This window comes from Amborella trichopoda, chromosome 4 (genome assembly GCF_054954075.1).
Source record: "Amborella trichopoda isolate Santa Cruz 75 chromosome 4, AtrichopodaSantaCruz75HAP2 v2.0, whole genome shotgun sequence".
NCBI classification, from domain to species: domain Eukaryota; kingdom Viridiplantae; phylum Streptophyta; class Magnoliopsida; order Amborellales; family Amborellaceae; genus Amborella; species Amborella trichopoda.
In genome coordinates this window covers 52,261,096-52,282,004 of record NC_142339.1, presented here as the reverse complement: position 1 = coordinate 52,282,004, position 20,909 = coordinate 52,261,096, and the positions used below count along the sequence as shown (strand labels likewise).

General features: G+C 35.0%; 1 protein-coding gene, 1 long non-coding RNA gene and 1 pseudogene across 3 annotated transcripts; 2 read left to right on the top strand and 1 right to left on the bottom strand.

The window, feature by feature from the left end:
- The first annotated feature begins 3,732 nt into the window (after positions 1-3,732).
- LOC105420515 (Tetratricopeptide repeat (TPR)-like superfamily protein) lies at positions 3,733-6,348 on the top strand. Its single transcript, XM_011624435.3, has one exon. It carries the CDS (start codon positions 4,109-4,111, stop codon positions 5,894-5,896), a length of 1,788 nt encoding a protein of 595 aa, XP_011622737.3. The 5' UTR covers positions 3,733-4,108; the 3' UTR covers positions 5,897-6,348.
- A 2,393-nt stretch (positions 6,349-8,741) lies between these two features.
- On the top strand, positions 8,742-10,726 carry LOC148782580 (uncharacterized). The gene is made up of 3 exons (XR_016054765.1): positions 8,742-9,208; positions 10,266-10,321; positions 10,477-10,726. It is a non-coding gene; the product is annotated as an uncharacterized LOC148782580 (long non-coding RNA).
- A 2,284-nt stretch (positions 10,727-13,010) lies between these two features.
- On the bottom strand, positions 13,011-14,337 carry LOC18422293 (putative rRNA-processing protein EBP2 homolog pseudogene; annotated as a pseudogene). Its single transcript, XR_016054764.1, has 2 exons — positions 14,241-14,337; positions 13,011-14,093 (listed from the first exon to the last, which is right to left on the bottom strand). The product of XR_016054764.1 is annotated as a putative rRNA-processing protein EBP2 homolog pseudogene (transcript).
- Positions 14,338-20,909: the final 6,572 nt, after the last annotated feature.

Sequence of the window (20,909 nt, the reverse complement as noted above, 5' to 3'; positions counted from 1 at the left end):
TTTGCAGCTATTGTATAAATATACTAAAATCATTAAACAATAATTTTAGAGCCTTACTAGTGTCGTTAGAGTAACACTTAACAAGTTTTTGTTGAAACTTTCAATAAATCCAGCAACAATGCTTGCTTTGTTGTTACATCACAAAACATATCGTAGATTTATTGGCAGCACAAAATGAAACAATACTAAACACAAGAACTAATTAGCAAATAACAAGAATTGTGAACCAAAGTATAGGGTTATTTTTCAAAGAAAACAAAAACAAAAAACGCCCTCAATATAGGATTGCAGCTATTTAAAAGAAAACACAAAGACCCAAATATATAAAATAGCGGTCCATCCAAAAAGCTATGTTGAATACACCAATAAAATATAAAAATAAAAAATAAAAAATAAAATTAATCAAACTTTTCTATGCATAAAAAAAGAACAAATTGCTTAAGAAAATTTGAATCTCACACTAAATTTCTAGTTACCTAAATCTTTAGTATCATTGAATTCTCTCTCTTGCTCTTTATAAAGGCGCTATGGATTTGAAGAAAAAAAAAATCTTTTTTTTTTGTTATGTTACTCTTCTTCTAATTCTGCCTATTATTTTAAAATATACGATTGTTTTAATTACTTTTTTATAGAAATATATTGCTTGTATTTTTCCTACACTTTTTTTAAAGGGAACTCATTGATGAAATGTTTGATGGAATTTTTGTTAAATTAAGATTTTTATTTCTCTTTAAACCAAAATTCTATAATACGAAGTTAATAAAGAAACAAAGTTATAGGGAAGAGGTTTTTTTAAAAAAAGATAAAATACGGATTTATATCAGTTCTATTAAAAAAAGGCAAATTTTTTAAAAAAAAGGCAAATTTTTTAATATCTTTTGAAAAACTCGATGTTCTAAACGTATTTCAAAAACTCGTGTCTTAAACGGAGACTTGCTAACTATAAGTGCATGTGTGTGTGTTTGTCTAATTTGGGGGAAAAAAAAATTCAGACTCCAAATATGAAATCTAAAGTTTGGACTTTAAACAAATAAAATTACATATATCAGGTAAAAAATGGGCGACTCCAATTAGTTGAAAAAAAGCTTTGACGATGATTGTATATCAGTCCTCTTAAACCCGTGGTTTCAAAAGCTTTGACGATGATTGTATATCAGTCCTCTTAAACCCGTGGCTTATAAGGCACTGCTATGATGCCCCAATCTGGCACCAAATTGGATTGGACTAAGGAAGAGTAAGAAATACAACTTAATCTACTAAAGCAAGACTTATAATTCTTGCTTTTGAGCCATATTTTATGAGCTAAGGGTCGGAACTACAGCAACACAAGAACATGCTGCTGGCGTCTTTTGCATGAATCCTTCAAGAACGGTACCAAATGAGGCGTAATGGCCCTTAAATTTTGAGCATAGCGTTTTTGGAGGTTGATCGATATATTAAGATTGTTATAGTGTATTTTCTAGAAATTATGGTAGTCTTTATTTTATTTTGTTATGAGTGATGCAATGAGATTGTAATTTATAGTTTTGTGTAATAAGAAGTTATGGAACTACTAAGTGGTTAGTAGTTATTGTTGTGAGTGGGCAGTTATTGTAGTAAATATGGTTGTAAGAACATCTATTTAAAAATAGGTGTATTGTGGGAAAAATTAGGTCACATGTATTAATGTTAATCTTGAGTATCAAGATTGTAAAGTCTTTGTGTACCTTTGGGTCGGATAGTTTAAGGTTAATCTTGGACGTCAAGATTGTAATGCCTTTTGTGTACCTCATGTTTTTTTTTAATAAAAGCTTCTTCTTCCGCTTCATCTTGGTTGTTATTTTTCTAACTATTTGGTTATGAATCTTGAGCTAGTGTGACATTGTTACACTAATTGAGAAATAGATTGTTTCAGTATTGTTGCATCCGACTTTCTCTACACTATAATCCCCTTAAATTTCAGCTAGACCTGACACCAATGTTGGCGATTGCTAGGTAATCGAACCCTCTTTTCGGTCTGCCGGGGGCATGGCATTGATAGTGCCTTGGCGATTGCTAGGTAATCGAACCCTCTTTTCGGTCTGCCGGGGGCATGGCATTGATAGTGCCTTGACTGTGGCTCAAGCCTTCAAAAACATTTTGCCCTCGAGCATCCGAGATGGGGAATGTCCTTACTTTTGAAGGGTGGTACGAGGATGTCTTGGATTGACCTTTAGCGCTTTCTGATCGCATTTTGAGCTGTTTTGATTGGGGTTGAATTGAACTCGTCTCCGTCATTAACAACTCGCCCGAGCGATTGTTCAGTGTCATGCAACATCCCAAACTCGTGATTTTTTTTATTGAGAGGTCATAATACTTCAGAATTCTCACGATTTCACAGTGATTTGAAATCATTTAGATGGTGTACAGTCGGTGTCGGCAGTTCCAGTATTTGATTCCCTATCTTTTAAGTGTTTGTTTGCTAATACGGGATCCTGATGTCGATTCCCGGGATTGGATCACATGTTGACAGAATGAGATAGCAACACTAATGTCCAGTCTACTGCTGCATATATGATTACACTAGATTGATGCCATGTTCCATGTTTTGATGCAAAATATGCCCAAACACTTTCACTTGATTAGGTTTATTTATCGGAAACCACTTGATTCAGACTATTTAAGGATGCCTATTTTCATTATTGGCCAATAAAGATGAGTTAAACCTCCAAATCCTATGAAAGTTGACCTGAAAATATATTTCCAACTGTGATTACGACCTTTAAATCTTTAAAAATAATGCATATTGAGCAGATATATTGACACTGGAAGATCTTGAAAATAAGTATTCTAAATAATTTATTACAAGATATATGATTTAAAAACTATTAGTTTTCATATCCACACATCTTGATATCGTGATGATAACTTGGGGATCTTCAACACTGAGACTTTTTTATCATATTCCTGCTCGGTACAAATTTTTCCTTCTTTAATTTATGAATCATGGCAAATCATATTATTTTCTTTCATTCGGTAGCTCTGTTTTGCAGCGTTTTCTATCTGAACAAGGTCAAGAAAATGGAGGGGACCGAACCTACGGCGAAAGGGCTCTAAGATGGTGAATTTTTCCATTAAAAAAAAAACTTACAAGTTTAGTGGTCGGCCAAAACAAAGCCTTCGGGTGATTTGATTATGAGGGGTGGTAATGGACCCTGACCTGACCAGTGCCCGACAGCTAGACCCGACTTGGGTTTGGGTATGAGTCCAAAAATTAGACCCAAGGGTCAGGTCCATGTCCAAATCTTGGACCGGATTACTATTTGGGTCCGGTCCCACATTTTCCACTTTATATTAAAATAGATGCAGTTTGTATTGAGCATCGGCTCTAAACAATCAAAGTACAACCCACCTTTATATAGTGTCGAGAATTGTGCTTTCAATACTGAAAATCTTTTTGATAGCCTTAAAATGTATTTTCATTTTTAATTATAAAATTTAAAGCTTCAAAAATAGTGTAGATCGAGCAGATCTATGAAAATCTTGAAAATTGACAACCCAAAAATGAATTACAAGATACCCTATTTTCATAACTTGAAATCCAGTTTTTTCTCATGTCTATGCATCTTGATGTTGAGATGATCAATTTGAGGTCATTTGGACATCAACAATCTCTTCTAATAAAACTTTTGAGGTGGGGTCTAATTTGATTTTTGAGAACCTCAACTTTATATAAACTTTTTTTTATTAAAATATACTTAAATACATAGATATTTTAATTTTTGGATAAGATCCAACAATGTCCGGTCCGATCAGGTCCATGTCCAAATATGGTTCCCACACAATATTTTTGGGTCTAGGTCCCATAACAGTTTTAGAGTCCAGGTCCAAATATGGTTCCCACACAATATTTTTGGGTCTAGGTCCCATAACAGTTTTAGAGTCCAGGTCCAAATATGGTTCCCACACAATATTTTTGGGTCTGGGTCCCATAACAGTTTTAAAGTCCAGGTCCGGCCGGCCCCGACCTGACCCTGCCACCCCTAAAATAATTGATTGGGGGTACTCCCAAGTTTTTCCAAACCATGTCACTTTTTAGCTTGAACCATCATCGTACACCAGAAAAGAAAGAACTCGGGACTTTTCTGTAATGCTCTTCTTATCTCTCTCTAGATGCTACACTCGTTTGTTTAGCACACAATCCTTATCATTTGACAAGAAAACCTTCCTCTCTCTCCTGCAAACCTGTTCCCACCCTCACCAATTGCACCAAATCCACGCCCTCCTTCTCACTTCTGGTCTCTCTCACAAAAACTCCCTCTTAACCTTTCTCCTCTCCACCTTTGCTCAATGGGGTCATATGGACTATGCCCACCTTCTCTTTCAACAAATGCACAAGCCCAGGCCCTTTATATGGAACACTCTGATTCGTTCCTACTACAAAACCCACCTCTTTTCTCATGCTCTCTCGCTGTATGACCAAATGCATGTCTCGAATGTTCGCCCTGATGAGTTCACTTTCCCCTTTGTGCTCAAGGCCTGTGCTGGTCTCATTGCTCAAAGGGAAGGATCTCAAGTTCATGCTTTAATTATAAAATATGGGTTTGATTCAGAAGATATAGTTCAAACTGAGCTTATCATCATGTATGTGAGATTTGGTGAATTGGATTTTGCAGAGAGGATGTTTGAAAGAATTCCTAAGAGAGATTTGATCTCTTGGAATGCTCTAATTGGGGCTCTTGCGCAAAATGGGCATGCCAATAAGGCACTCGGAATATATACATACATGCTCTCTACCAGAGAAGTGAAGCCCGATTCTCTCACTCTAGTGAGCGCCCTCACTTGCTGTGCTCAATTGGGATCGTTCGAAATAGGGCAAGAAATTGTGCAATACATTCGTTCTCACAATTTTGAATCCAATGTGTATATAAACAATGCGATCATGGACATGTATGGAAAATGTGGGGATGTTAAATCGGCGAGAAAAATGTTCAACAAAATGGATCACAGAAATGTTGTATCATGGAGCACCATGATCGGAGCCTACTCGATGAATGGGTGGAGCATGGAAGCATTGAGCCTTTTCTCTGATATGCGTAAAACCGATGTAGTGCCAAATTATGTAACATTCCTTGGCATTCTTAATGCTTGTAGTCATGGAGGTCTGGTAAAAGAGGGGATGGAGCACTTTGATCTCATGACCAAAGATTACAGGATTGAACCAAGATTAGAGCACTTTGCATGCATGGTCGATCTGCTTGGGCGATCAGGCCATCTTTATGAGGCGTATGATTTCATAAAAAGCATGTCCATGAAGCCCGATTCTGGTGTGTTTGGTGCTCTATTGAATGCATGTGTAATTCATCGAGATATTGAATTGGCGCAAATAATTGCAGACTTACTTTTCGATCTAGAGCCTATGGTTGCTTCTTATTATGTCTTGTTGTCGAATGTATATGCACAAGCAAAGAGATGGAGCGATGTCGAGAAGGTGAGGCGAAGGATGAGAGAGAAGGGCTTGAAGAAGGTGGCAGCTTATAGTTCCATTGAATGGGACGGCAATGTTCATCTTTTCTATGGGGGCGATAAATCACACCCTCAATCTAAAAAGATATATGAAGTTTTGGAGAAGCTGGGGGAGAAGATGAGAAACGCAGGCTATATGCCAAAGACTGAGGTTGTGTTGCATGATGTGGAAGATGAGGAGAAAGAGGTTGCTCTAGGACACCATAGTGAGAAGCTGGCCATGGCGTTTGGATTGATAAATTTGAGCTCTAAGGAACCCATAAGGGTGATAAAGAATTTAAGGATATGTGATGATTGCCACTCTGCTGCTAAGTTCATCTCTAAAATAGAAGGGAGAGAGATCATCTTGAGAGATAAGAACCGTTTCCACCATTTTGTTAATGGGTTATGTTCTTGTAAGGATTTCTGGTAGTCAGGTGCTTGATTCTTCTTTTAACCAACCATAGTATACACCATAATCCATCGGATTAATTCTCCAAAAGGGTCCTCAGCCGTTCCCTCCTGACATTAATGCATGGAGATTAATTGTAACTGGGTAAATATTATGGGGGCCAACCAGCTTCTGCTGATCTGCACTGTCCATCTGTAGAAATGGGTGGTTGATGCCCTCCCAATTGAGGTACACCATAGTGCAATATGTTATAGCTTATAAATCTTAGAATCAATGGGAGTGGGTCCTGGTTTAGTATTCTTCATTAGCGTAGTTGAGAATTTCTTTTTACCAATGAACTGTGAATTTCTCATAAAGGTTTTGAATATATGTAAAGATGGGAGACCAGTAGGTTGTGAGGTGGGAACTAGATGCCTCTGAGCTTATAAATTAATATTCAATTTAATTGAAAGGTTGGTTATTTTGGAGAAAAATTAATTTGGCAAGGAATGGTGAGTCATCTTCTGCTCTGTAGAGCTGACATTGTTTACTCTGTAGTTTATACCAGAGAGCCTTCAATGAGTAGGAGAGAGGTTAAAACTTGAAAACTAACCGAGTTAAAGTATAAATTACGGAAAATATCTCACCCTCAATTTTTAAGTTTCATTTCTCACTAGTTCTAAACTTTTAAAACATATCTTGATGCATGGAGATCCCATGTATTATTTCTTATAACCCCTTGGACCAATTTTATTCAATTTGGCTTTTTTTTTTTTAACCTAAACAAATTTTAAAAGATATGACTTTTATCACGTCTGTTTCTCTGTCTCCAGGTGTTTCCCAAACCCCTCTCTCTCTCTCTCATCCACCAACTCTCTTTCTCCCCCTCTCACTCTCTCTTTGCCAACCTCTCTCTCTCCATGCAACAACAAGCCGTTGATGGCCGACCTCAATCTCCTCTAAAACCCTCTTATTTTTTTTTATAGATTTCATCAATGACAGGGCGCCTCCAACCCCTGCAAAAACCATGAACTTGGCCCCTAATCTCAAGCCAACTATGCCGGGGCTCCTTCCTTTACTCCATTTCCTTCATCTTGGCTCTCACTCTCCCCACTTCTTCCCATCTTTCAGAAAGTTTTTCACACCCCTCAACACAAGATTGGGTATTGCCAACAGTACCCAAAAAAAGTTCAATGTTTGTCTCACCTTGGTGATCCATCTCTGGCTCTCTTTAAATTCTACAATCATGCACAGAGGGGATGTGCATGGGTACTTTATTTATTTGTGATTTTGGTCCCGCCGCTAAACCACTGAGTTAGAGGTTTTTGTGAACTTGTGGGCATGTTTGTTTGGTGGAAGTTTTGGCTTCTAAAGTTGAAATTTTGAAGTTTTCATCTTCATGCAAGGCATAAAAGGGGGTGGATGCCACTCTTTTCCAGACTTGGGCTATGTTTGACAAAACATGATGCCTTTATTCGGATTTTTCAAAAACTCAGAATAAAGACATTGTCGATCTACTATACATCTGAATATTCGTTATCCTATTTTTGGTGCATATTTGACAGTAAATTTCTACATGAAATATTTAATTGTCTAGAAAAAAAAAAGAGAGGGAAGACACGATCGACAATTTCTCCAAGAGTTCGATGAATACATCTTTGGAGAATGGGGAGAAGGACGAGAATAATGAAACCATCATTCAAGTGCTTCCTGACACTCTCAGCGTCTAAAATTTGATCTGAAGGTTTCATTTTCACCCTCTCCTCTCCTTCAAGTGATGGAGAAATAGATAGAATGATGCCCCTTCAATATCCCCAAAATCTCAACTCAGCTCTGAATTTTTAGGGATGACATTTGGATACAATTTGATCCTATCAAAACAGGGCTGACCAGTAGAATTTTAATAGATGCTGCAATGTTCTAAAAAATCAAGCCGTTAGATTGATACCAAACATACATACAAAAAAAGTTAAAAAATTTCCCAAAGCCAAAATATTTTATGCTCCTGCCAAGAGCATATTTACATCAGTGCCACCTTCAACAGACAGGATGAAATAGGAGGCACACTAATAAGCCTCTTGCTCTTTTTTCTGCTGAGTGTTCTCTTGCCTGTTGCTCTTTGTAGAGAGAGAGAGGCAATAACCAGAACCATCGAAAAGAGCATGAAAAGCAGCGACTTACTCCCAGCACAAAGAGAATAGAATCAAGGCATAAGGAAACCCAACCCCTCACTTGAAGGTTGAAGCCAACAAAAAAATACTAAACAAACATGTCACGTGGGGAGCACCCTTATTTTGCTCACAACAGGTCAGCAAAATTCAATCACAAACAGTAAAAATCTCAACAGCTCACATCATGCAAAAGGAACCTTTATCCATGCCCAACTATCAACACAAATAAACTACTAAAAAAGACCATCAAAAACCATCATTGGTGCCCCCTCTTCTACTAAAAATTCAATCCTCTCTCTCTCTCTCTCTCTCTCTCTCTCTCTCTCTATATATATATATATATATATATATATTGTGAACTCCCCATATTAATCTCCAAGGACCAATGCCCCAGAAATGCAGGGAGGCCCCTACCCCAAAAGTAATTTTTACCTCTTCCATTTTGGGAATGTGGGGTCATCCCAAAATCTTTTGCAGGCCCCATTAGAGATCTCCAGAAAAGGAACGGTTTCCAAGTATGGTGCAAAAACATGTTGTGTATTGCAGCAGGCAGAAGCAGTCATCTCTCAAATACACACACACACAGAGAATCAGACAAACACCTTTTCATACAGTTTTAAAAAGTTGTGGAGAATGGTCGGCTAAGAATATGGCAGTGTGTTGAAGCAGTTAGGCCTATCAAAACAATGGTACTTATATAGACTTGGAGGGGGGGGGAGAGGGAGAGAGAGAGCTTGTGTAAGAGAGCTTCCTGGCAAATAGTCCAATGGTGTTGTTTCTCGCCTAAGGGCCTTGCATGAAGACGTGAAGAATGATCTGCAGCCAAGGATGACTTGCCGACATCCTTAGAGAGACAGAGAGATAGAAGTTTGTCGGTACACAGAGGTATGTGGTAGAGTAAAAAGGCAATACAGCACTGCACATGCATGACAAAGACGACTGTTTGCATAAAGAAATTAAAGTATGGAGCAAAGTAGCGTCCATGTGTGTTGCAGAGAGAGAGAGAGAGAGAGAGAGAGGGGGAAGGTTGTGGGCCATGTGTTACAGAGAGAGAGTAGGAAGGTTGTGGTCAAGTTGTCTTTGGCTACGTTGCGTTCTCTTCTTCTCATGCAAGGCCAAGCCGATCCAACAGTCAATAAGCACATGATGGGCATCGAATCCATCTCAATACACTTCTTCAAAGGTATGCGATAAACAAACTTATCCCCCAACATATATGCACAGAGATGTACGTATGTATATGCCTGTGAATGAATCTGTGTGTAAATAATCCAAGGAGTCCTACAAATGTGTTTCCCTTTTTTTTTTTTCTTTTTTTTTTTTTCCTTTTTTTTTTTCAATCAAGTTATCCAAGGAAATGATGCCCTAAGTTTATATGTCCAATCAATCTTTGCTCAAAACAATTAGGCGCATAGAAAGCATAGCCATATCATCTCAATTTACCTAGAGTTGTATACGTGTCAGAATATGATAAGGATATGAGTGCGAGGAAATGGCAATGTCAAGATTGGCCTTTCACAGTAGACAAGTCAAGGTGGGGATTTAGGAATCGTTAAATACTTCTACACACACAAGGTTAGCGCACCCTTAGTCTATCATGCCAAAAAACCATTGACACTTCCCTCCATGTCACATTGCAATTTTCAAACCCAATATACATCGGCTAGTGATAAATCCAAGTATCTTGTGCCTAAGATATTTCATTGATTCATACACCAGGAAGACCTGAATTTTAGACTAATATTCACGACTAGATATTTTCTGCAAGTGCAATTTATCCAGATGATAGATGTTGTTAGTGACAACTTCGTCACCAAATGACAATTTTATCAGTTCTCAAAACAAAAGATATAAAATTCAATTAAAATTTAAAAAAAAAATTCAAAAGAAAAAAGCAGGGCAATTACCAATCCAAAGCCAGAATAGGTTAGATTCGCAATGAATGAATTAGAATAGTGACTGGGATTCTTCAATAATGTATCTAGAAAATAAGAGAGCAAATAACAGCATTTCAACTAGATTACTATCTGTTGCATCCGCAAATGAGTTTTGAGTCCTTCAACTATGGTTTGGGGAAGGAGAATACTAACATCTAACAGAACAGTAACCAGGCTGCAAATTAATTATTACAGTAGGGATTGGGTCTTGGATCATACACAAACCTTGGACTTCTTTATGGCCTATCAAATTTTGACCTCAAGTTCAATATTAACTCTCTCCAGTTTTTCCTTTTCTCTCAGGCCTCTTCTACTATCAAGCAAATTCGGAACTTAGGCTCAATACTAAGTTCCTCCAGGTTTTCCTTTTGCCTCGAGTGCTTTTCATTTTCAATGCCAACATTAGAGTTTTTACATCAATCTTTTTGGTTCTATCAATGAACAAGAAAGTTTGAATATATTAGTCTATGCTAGTAATATTGATTCCATATCTTTTATTGACCGTGTAACATAGGTTCCATATATCCAAGGTGGATGGAGGATCTTAGAGGAGACTCTTGATATTACAGGCCCATTGGATATCTCTTGGTGCCATATGCATAGAGAACATGGAATGGAGACTCTAAAGTATGTTTGAGTTTATGGCATCTTTATCTCCAGGGTAAGATGATATAATGTAATGAGTATCTTGTTTAATTATCTTAAAATCAGGATCTTTCAAAATAAAAAAGTGCATGACACACGTGGACATACGAGTCAATTCAGAACAGATTTGGTAAAAAGTAGTTCTCATTAATATCGATAAGCATGGATTTGTACTCTGGCTAGTGTTAACCAGCGATAGCAAATTGCTCATTGAACATCACGAAATTAGGGGAACCACTGAGATGCTTTCATAGAATACAAAAATCAGACAAATAATGAAAGGCAGCATATAAAATAATAAAATGAGAGGAAGGCATCATGTGCCAGAGTTTATGGGGATCAGATAAAGCTCCAAGTTGATTAACCAGTCAATAAAGCACAAAAAGAACGATCTTTAATTTTAAAAGAAAAGCACAAAAAGAACTATGGAGACAGCTAATCATTAGGAATTTTTCCTAAACTTCTCTAAAAGCAATTGGGCATACACCAGAACAAAGAATGAGACCACGTAATATTACAAAGAGATTATGTAAATGAAAGCAATATAAGCACATCCAACAATATGTCTCATGATAAGTTGTCTGACAGCAACCCTTTTCACTACAATTCACAGGGGCAAGAGAAAGCTAAAAACAAAGCTTTCTAAACTCCATTCAGATTCATGCAAGGGTGAAAGTAAAAAAGATTACCAAAGTTTGGGCATGATTCATCAAGTGGCACGCATCACCATTGGGTTTACCCATTCGGGATAAAAAGTAATGCAACCACAGATCCCAATTGTGAACATGAACCATCAAATTCCTGCTTCTCCAAGGACATGTTAATGATCTATCAAATCAGGATCTTCTACATGCAAAAACCCACCCTATGAAATAAATATTCAAGAATCCCAGCTTTGATACAAGGATTTACAGAAGTAGTATCCCATTTTATTTTCGGAATTCAAGAATAGTCCCCTATATATTATAAATTTTATGGTAAAGTCCCACTTTCGAGAGTGTGATGTATTTTAATTCGATTTATTTTTCCAAGTATCAGATCAAGTTAAAATTTGGGTTGTGCATACTTTTCACCATAACGCACACATAAAAATTACAAAAGATGTCATTTGAAAGGCAGAAAAATACTAAAATACCCCTCAAACTGGTAGGGTATTGTAGGCATTTTTATTAACAAATTATTATTTTTATTTCTTATGGTGAGAAGTACTAATACCCCAAATTTGAGCTCGATGTGATATATAGGAAAACAAAATAAAAAATCAACAGTATGCTCTAAAAGAGTGGGACTTGAGTCTAAACTATGTAACATACGGGACCATTTTGAAATTTCAAAACTAAAATGGGTTCTTCCATAGGTTTCCCTTGATATAACCAACTTTCATTAGTACAATACATTTTTCAAAAAGGTGTATTTGTAGAAATGCGTGTGACTATACACACCACAGGAGGACACATTCACCAATTCAAAGAAGATTTTATTGCGGGGTGTTTGCGTTTTGCAGATGCATACAACCAGGGCTATAGCACCCTAGGTCAGGACCTTGCCGTTTACGTTAGTTGTTCATACAAAAGGATTTTGTGCCAAATGCAAAAACAATTGTTATACATTTCGATTATGTGAAACAAGGTTTAGGGTTACAAGTGTTACCATATGACTTATGGTAAGCTTCAACACATAACCAATTGGGATAGACCCATCCACAAGGAAGGATTTGTATATTTCATATTAAAGGCCATGTTTGCAGGTGAAGTACAAAACTTGAAGTTCCAATATTGCAAAAAGAATCTGGCAGCTGAACTTGTTAGTGGAAACGATCATTTTCAGGCCAATACTTAGATTTGCAGAGCAAGGATCACCTCAGAACTGAAGGCTGTAACCAAAATTCTAGAAAGATATTTAAAAATCAAATTAGATGAAAATACACTCGGAGTATTGTCTTCTTTTCTGTAAAAAAGCAACTTGCTGAAGGGCAGCACATGTAAACGTGAAATGTTTTTGATAGTTTCTCTTCTTCTTTTTTTCTGAGATATATATTTAACGTGAAAGTTATTCACATAAATAAATTTAAAAAAAAACCATAGCTCAATGAAGAAATAGTTGAAAAAAAACGCAAATCAACACATTAAAGTTTGACAGTTCTTGCAGCCAGAAATGAATGAATTGCAGAAGGTGCCCTCATATCACAAACTTCATTATTCCATTCCTTAGTTCAATGGGTTTGCCCACATTCCTTCTTTTTTCAACAGATTTGCCCGTATTCCTGACTTTGGTTGTTTTAGTAGGATATACCACCATTTTGCATTGAAAGAAAAAGTAGGATATCCAATCATCCTCAATATCACAGCAAATTATAAGGCAAAACAGGAAATAGGTAAAACAACATCCAAAATGGATCCCAGATTGAGACACTCTTGATACTTTATAATATGATTATACATAAAACTAGAATAGATGATTCGGCAGCCTGTTTTCTTACACCAATTGTAACATCCTCACAAGATAAACTCGTAATTGAAGAATAAAAAGAAACAAAATTGGACAAGCTAAAGGATCTAGGAGGGTAAGCCAAGCAGAGGCAAAAAAGAAAACCAAAAAACAAAAGCAGCCCGTCTCATGGGATTGAAGTGATGCAAGATAAAAAGTGGAAGTTGGCTCTACCTCTTCCTTTGCTTATTCGCTTGGGCAGGCCTTTGTTAAATCCTCTAATAACATTAGCTGATTCGGCATTGTTCTGTCTCCTCAAACCTTTCTTTCCTCCATGCCCAAACTTCATGTTCCTATATTCCCTGCTTTTCCCACCCTTTCCTGACCCCTTCCCGAACTTCCGAGCATGCCTTGCTTTACCACCAGATCGATCACCAGGGGCCACGCCAGGCCTCATTTTCTTTGGCCTCTCAAACCCCTCCCCTTCTTCAAAACCAAAATCCAAGTCATCTTGGACCCGCCAGTGCCTCCATTCTGGAGCTGCTTCCTCCACTTCTTAACAGATTCAATTTCATGTTTCTTTTGCTTGACTCTCTCCTTGAGCTTTTCGGCCTCGACTTCTTTTGCAATCCCCTTCGCCTCCCTTGCTTTCCTCCTCTCCTCTGCCTCTTCACCATCTCGGCATGGTAATCAGGAGGCCTAAGAAAGGGAATTCCCATGCTTTGCAGTCTCCCAAAAGCGTGCCTCGTTCCTTCGAGAGCTTGGGTGTAGAATGCCATCTCACGAGCCAAATCGTCTCTCTCTCTCTCGATCAACATCAACAGATATCTTCTGAATCCAATTAATGTCTTTGGGCAATGCTATGTCCTCAAGTTTCTCGTGGAGGCCCTCTGCGTTGTAGATGGCATCCTTGGAAGGCTCCATGAGAGGAACATCTTCTTCTACTTCTTCAGATTAGTATTCAGACTCCATTTCCTCTGAATCAGGCTCCATGCCTATTTCCTCTGGTTTCAACTAAGGCATTGAGTTTCTTGGAACCCAAATTTAAAATTGCTCAACCTAGGATAATTCAAGTAAAATAATGCCCTATTATATTTCCACACATCAACATTTTTTTATTATCTAATAAAATATTACATAATTAACCCCAAAAATGCATCAAATAGCTTCTTGTTCAACCGTATATAAAATCTTTTCTTCACAAACCTGAGAAAACTATTTATGAAAAATGCCAGTCCAGCAACTGAATCGACCAATGGGGTAAAAGAAGAAGGCCTACAGGAGAGCATGTAGATTTAAAAGACAAACCAAACGATCCTGCTGATTGCAAATGGCAATAATTGAACTATAATAGTTCCAATCATTACATGACACTAGCCTGCTAGATAATCATCCTGATTTGCGGTTAGACATGAGGAATCAACATATATGCAATCTCCTACGACAGTAAACCTATATATCATTATGCTATAGTTTATTAGACTTTTCTCTCTCTCTTTCTTTCTCTCTCTCTCTCTCTCTCTCTCTCTATATATATATATATATATATATATATATATATATATATATATATATATATATATATACCAAAAGTCTCAATAACATACATATATAAAAAAAAAAAATTTAATCTAAAAATTGGATACGCCATCAAAACGGTAGAACAAAGTCTACCTGTTCAAAATGAACAAGAAAATCTTCAGCTTTTAACAACTAAAATTATACAATCTCATAAAAATAAAGAATATCAATATCTTCATATAGGATTAATTCAAGTAGCTGTTAAACCTTTGACTAGATTAGGATTAAATACTTCAATACTACTATGTCTATGAGATGAAAGACATAATAATTTCTCAGATTCACTCTTAGGAATAATTGAATCTAGTCATATAATGGACCAATTTATTTTAATTGCTTCCCTAATTATGCTATATCATTAAATGATCCTAATTTACTTAAAATATTAACTTTAAATATTAAAACACAAAGATTTGATATGTTACAAGGAACTCAAAATATAGCTATCATCTATCGAATATATTATAAAGTAATGACCACTTCATGCCCCAATGTTATACAAATAGATACAAAAGGACAAACTACTTTCTTTCAAACAAATATTTAAAGATCAAATGTTATTATCCCTAAAACAATCCAATGGTCACAAATACAACTCCCCCAAGAATGGAAAATTCAGACTTCAAATCCAGCAATTAAAACCCCTCAGAATAATAGTCCGAATTAAATAATAGAAAATATAGATGGAGAAGTAGAAATACTGTTTAATAAAAGATCTCCTTCCTTAAAAATAAAAGATGATAATTATCTTCCCTTATCAAAGAACTCATCAAATTTCTTATCATCTAGAAGATCTGTATCTAGTATATCCAAACCTGAAACTGCATCATCTTTAGAACCTGAAATACAAGGATTAGTTAGAACTCAAGAAAATATACATAAACCTATATATCAACCAATGTACACAGATACTCTAGATCAAGATTTTCAATTATTAACATTACAAAAAGAAAATAAAATAAATAAAGAATATATAAAGAATGATTATTTAAGCGAAAACAAAAAAGATTTTCGAAATTGGTACCTATCTACATTTTCAAAAGAATTACTACAAATGACTCATAAAAGATATAATAAATTTTTGAAAAAAGAAAAAATAAACTTAGGATTTTTTGAATGGCTCAAAACTACATTACTTTTAAAAGGCGTAAAAATTCCTGAATTCAATAAACTCCATACCCTTGAAAATCAATATCAAACATATACTACAGAACAACAAAAATATATTCGAAGTATTCATCCTCTTGAAGAAAGCATAAAAATCCTCGAAAAAGATAAGCAAGAAGAATAAGAAACTATAGCTACTCCATACAAAATACTTCCCAAAGAACACTATCATAAAATAGAACTATTACCTCATATATTAGAACAAAATAACTATACGAATTTATGTTTACAAACCATAGGAAAACAGACAACCAGAATAGAAAATATTATCAGACAACCTCAAGAAAAAGTGAAGAAAAGAAAAAGACAATATTATTTAAACCTCCTTCTCTAATTAATAAAGAAATATTTCAAATAAAAGAAGAACATTCTTCTGAATTAATGCAACAATTCATTACCAAATTAGCAAGTCTAGATATCAAAGGAAAGGATAAAGTTAATAAAGATAACAGAACCAGCAGCTATGATGTTACATGAAATACCAGAATTTCAGAATACCATTACTAATATCAAAGATGCTTTTACTCAATCATCTTAAGAAAATACTATCAACAGAATAGATTATGGTAAAAAATGGAGACCTGTATCTCAATCTAGAATGTACCATACTAGACCTACTCCAGTTGATATACAATTTGAAGAAGACCTTATATCCCGTACTGTATCATATTCAGGACGAACTATTGTTAATTGGAATATATACGGAATGTCCGATCATCAGATTCTTGATAAAATGAAATACATGACCATGTATGCCACTGCATGCAAGGTCTCTGGAGCTCATGACCAAGATGTAGCGAAAGCTATTATCTGTGGCTTTACTGGTTGGCTCAGAGGATGGTGGGATTTCCACCTTAATGATATATCGAAACAACAAATATTAACAGCCATTAAACAATCATATATTAAAAATGAATTAAACCAAGACGTCGTTCAAGCCGAAAGCGATGTTGTCAATACCCTCATATACACAATAACCCTTCACTTTGTTGGAAGTACTGCCCTACTAAAAGCAAGATCTGAAGACCTCCTTTCTAATCTTACATGTCCAACCCTTTCTCACTATAAATGGTATAAAGATGTTTTCTTTTCCCGCCTTCTTATTCGAGAAGATAGTAGTTCCGATCACTGGAAAGAAAAGTTTATTTCCGGCCTTCCCTATCTCTTTGCTGAAAAAGTCCGCAACCGCCTTAAAACCAAAAATGGGGGGATTATTCCCTATCACCTCTATACTCTAGGAGAATTATCCGTCGAGATATGTGCTGAAGGGCTAGCTCTTTGTACTGGTCTAAAACTCAAAAAACAACTTGATAAACAAAAGATGACTGGTCATAAAGAACTTGGTGATTTTTACGAACAATTTGGATACAATCTAAATATTTCCTAAAAGAAACCCCATAAAAGAATAAAACAAGAAAAGCGACAAAAATCATACAAAAAATCATATAAGAAAAATAAATACAAAAAATATGAACAACCTCCTAAAGGAAGTTCTAAATATAAAAGGCCTAAAAGAAAAATACCTAGATGCTATAAATGTGGAAAATTAGGACACTATAAAAATAATTGTCAGGTAAAGAAAAAGATAGAATCATTAATATTAGATGAAAATATAAGAAATCAATTATATGAAATTATTCAACTATATGATAATGATAATAATAGTACAACATCTTCCTCATATTCGGAAAGCTCTGATGAAGAATCAGTTATAGGAATAATAAAAGATGAAGATTTATTAAATGAGACATCTTCTTTCTCAGAAAATGACAACAAATGTGCACGTCATACTCTTACCAAAGAAGAATGTTTAATTCTAGAAATTATAGATAAAATACCTAATACTGAAGATAAAAGAACAATAATCAGCTAATATATTCAAATAGCAAAAGCTAAAAATAAACCAACTCCCTTAATAAAACCACCGGAAGAATATAGCTTCTCTGAAATACTTAAGCGAATTGGTCAAAAAGGTAACAGTCATGAATAACGTACTATTGCTGAACTAAAACACGAAGTTAATGAAGTAAAATCTGAACTTAATAATTTGAAAAATAGGGTTAAATTATTAGAATTAACTAATGAATTAACCGATAATCCATCTGAAGATGAAGAAATAGAATTTGATGAGCTAATAACTAATAATAGAATATTAGATAAACCGAAATCTTCAGAAAACAAACAAGAACCTCAGTTAAATTTAATAAATAAAATCTTAAATAAAAAATGGTATACCTTAATTAAAATAATAGTTCAGAATGAATACCATTTCCAATCTATGGCCTTGATAGATTCAGGTGCCGATTTGAACTGCATAAACGAGGGTTTAGTCCCTACCAAATATTTTGATAAAACCATGCAAATCCTAAATACAGCCGATGGAAGCAAATTGAAAATAAATTATAAATTATCAAATGTTGTCATATGCAATAATGGCATCTGTCTAGAATTACCATTTATCATGGTAAAAGGACTTAACCAAGCTGTTATTCTAGGGACTCTTTTTATCAGTATGTTATACCCTATTGTTATAGACCATACTGAATTAGAATCAACGATTGAAGGAATAAAAGTAACATTTGAGCTTATTGATAAACCAAAAATAAAAGAAATAAATAATATAAAACAAAATATACAAAATAAAGAGAAATTTTTATATCAGCTCAAAACTAAAATAAAATATAAAGCAGTTGAACAACAGCTATTACTTCCTGAAACGAAATAAAAAATCGAAAACCTAAGACAACAATTTGAAAAAGAAATATGTAGTGATTTACCTAATGTTTTTTGGAATCGACGAAAACATATAGTATCTCTTCCATATAAAGAAGGATTTTCTGAAACTAAAATTCCAACAAAAGCTCGCCCAATTCAGATAAATTCAAAAATGTTAGAAATTTGTCATAAAGAAATAACTTCTCTCTTAGAAAAGGGATTAATAAGGCCAAGCTCATCTCCATGGAGTTGTGCCGCCTTTTATGTAGAAAATAATGCCGAAAAAGAACGAGGAGTTCCAAGATTAGTTATCAATTACAAACTACTAAATAAAGTTTTAAAATGGATCAGATATCCAATTCCTAATAAAAAAGATTTATTAGATAGACTTGTAAATGCTTGTATTTTTTCAAAATTTGATCTTAAATCCGGATATTGGCAAATACAAATAAATGAAAAGAATCGCTATAAAACAGCATTTAATGTTCCGTTTGGCCAGTATGAATGGAATGTAATGTCATTCGGCCTAAAAAATGCACCATCTGAATTCCAGAAAATTATGAATGATGTTTTTAACCCTTATATGACATCTATGATAGTTTACATTGACGATGTTCTTATTTTTTCAACTGATATACATGAACATTTCAAACATTTAAATATATTTCTCAATACTGTTAAAAATGCAAGACTTGTAGTTTCTGCAAAGAAAATGGTTCTTTGTCAACCTAAAATTAGATTCTTAGGCCAATATCTTCCAAGGCACAATTATTCCCATAGATATAGCTATTGAATTCTCTACTAAATTCCCTGATATTATTTTAAATAAAGTTGAATTACAACAATTCCTAGGATGCTTAAACTATATTTCTTATTTCATTAAAGATTTTGCTATCATTGCCAAACCTTTATACGATCGACTAAAAAAGAATCATCCTAAATGGACGGATCAACATACTAATGCTATTCGAATTCTTAAAAGCAAATCAACAGAATTACCTTGCTTAATCTTATCTGACCCTAATGCTTTTAAAATTATTGAATGCGATGCCTCTGAACTTGGTTTAGGAGGAATCCTTAAACAAAAAATAAATGATAAAGAACGATTAGTATGTTATACATCTAAGGCTTAGAATTCTACACAACAGAACTATTCAACCATTAAAAAAGAAATTTTAGCTATTGTTCATTGCGTGAATAAATTTCAGAGCGATATTCTTAATACCTCAATTCTTATTAGAACTGATTGTAAATCGGCTCGCGATATTTTGTAAAAAGATGTTCAATATCTTGTCTCTAAACAAATTTTTGCCCGTTCGCAAGCGATTTTATCTTCTTTCGATTTTACGATTGAATATCTTCATGGTTCTTCTAACTCTCTTCCTAATTTTCTCACCCGTGAATTTTTGCAGGGGCGAAGGGATCTACCGCCTCTTGAACCAGCCTTAGAAAATTACGCAAGACAATTATTTAATATGAATATCAACAATATCAATAAAGGAAAACTACCTATGGAGATTGTCTCGACTATATCTGACTCACCCCTAAACTCCTATCCGCCTTTATCTCCAGCCAGATCAATCAATTACCCAGAATATTCATCCCAACCAAAATCTGTTCCAGTCTTCACTCCAGCGTCTAGCCCCAATAAATACGTTAACCCAAATAAATCAGCATATGAAGAAATTGCTTTCTTGATAGATGTTACCATTGATGAAAAACATATACATATTGACCCAAATAAATTAGCCCCTCTATATTTACAAAACCACCTTAATCCTTCAAACGGCAACAAGACCAGAGAATGGTACGAAGCTGTCCTTTTAGAAACAAGGTCTATTTCAATTGTACATTTCTTCAATCCCAATACAAAAATAATTGGATATTCGAAAATACAAATAAGGAAATTATTATCATGTGATGATTGGGGATGCAGCCCATCCCAGGGCCGAAAACTTCAGGCCCCTGAATTTCAATATAAATCATATTGATATACTGAATATATAGATGCATGGCATATAGTGTTTGCATATCAAAACCTAAATAATTCTCATACATGGTTTGTCCAGATTAAAATGCCTGTTTTTGAGAGATTTCCCAGTTGGTTCCATTACTGGTTTCTAATCTAGGGATCAGGACCTCAAATATTGCCTGACTCCTTCAAAAGTGCTCAAACAGCATTTGTTGAATATAATGGAGTTAATAATGATATAGACTTCATCTTTATTTTAGGGCTATATATCAGATACCCTGGATAGTAAAATGGGAATATGGAATAAATGAAAATACTCATAATAATTTTGAATATATACCTCGATTGGGAAAGAGAATATCGATTCGATGGTGGGTTGTTTTTAGCATGGACCCAAATACTATAAAACTTAAACGAATACCTCATGCTGCTCATGATTA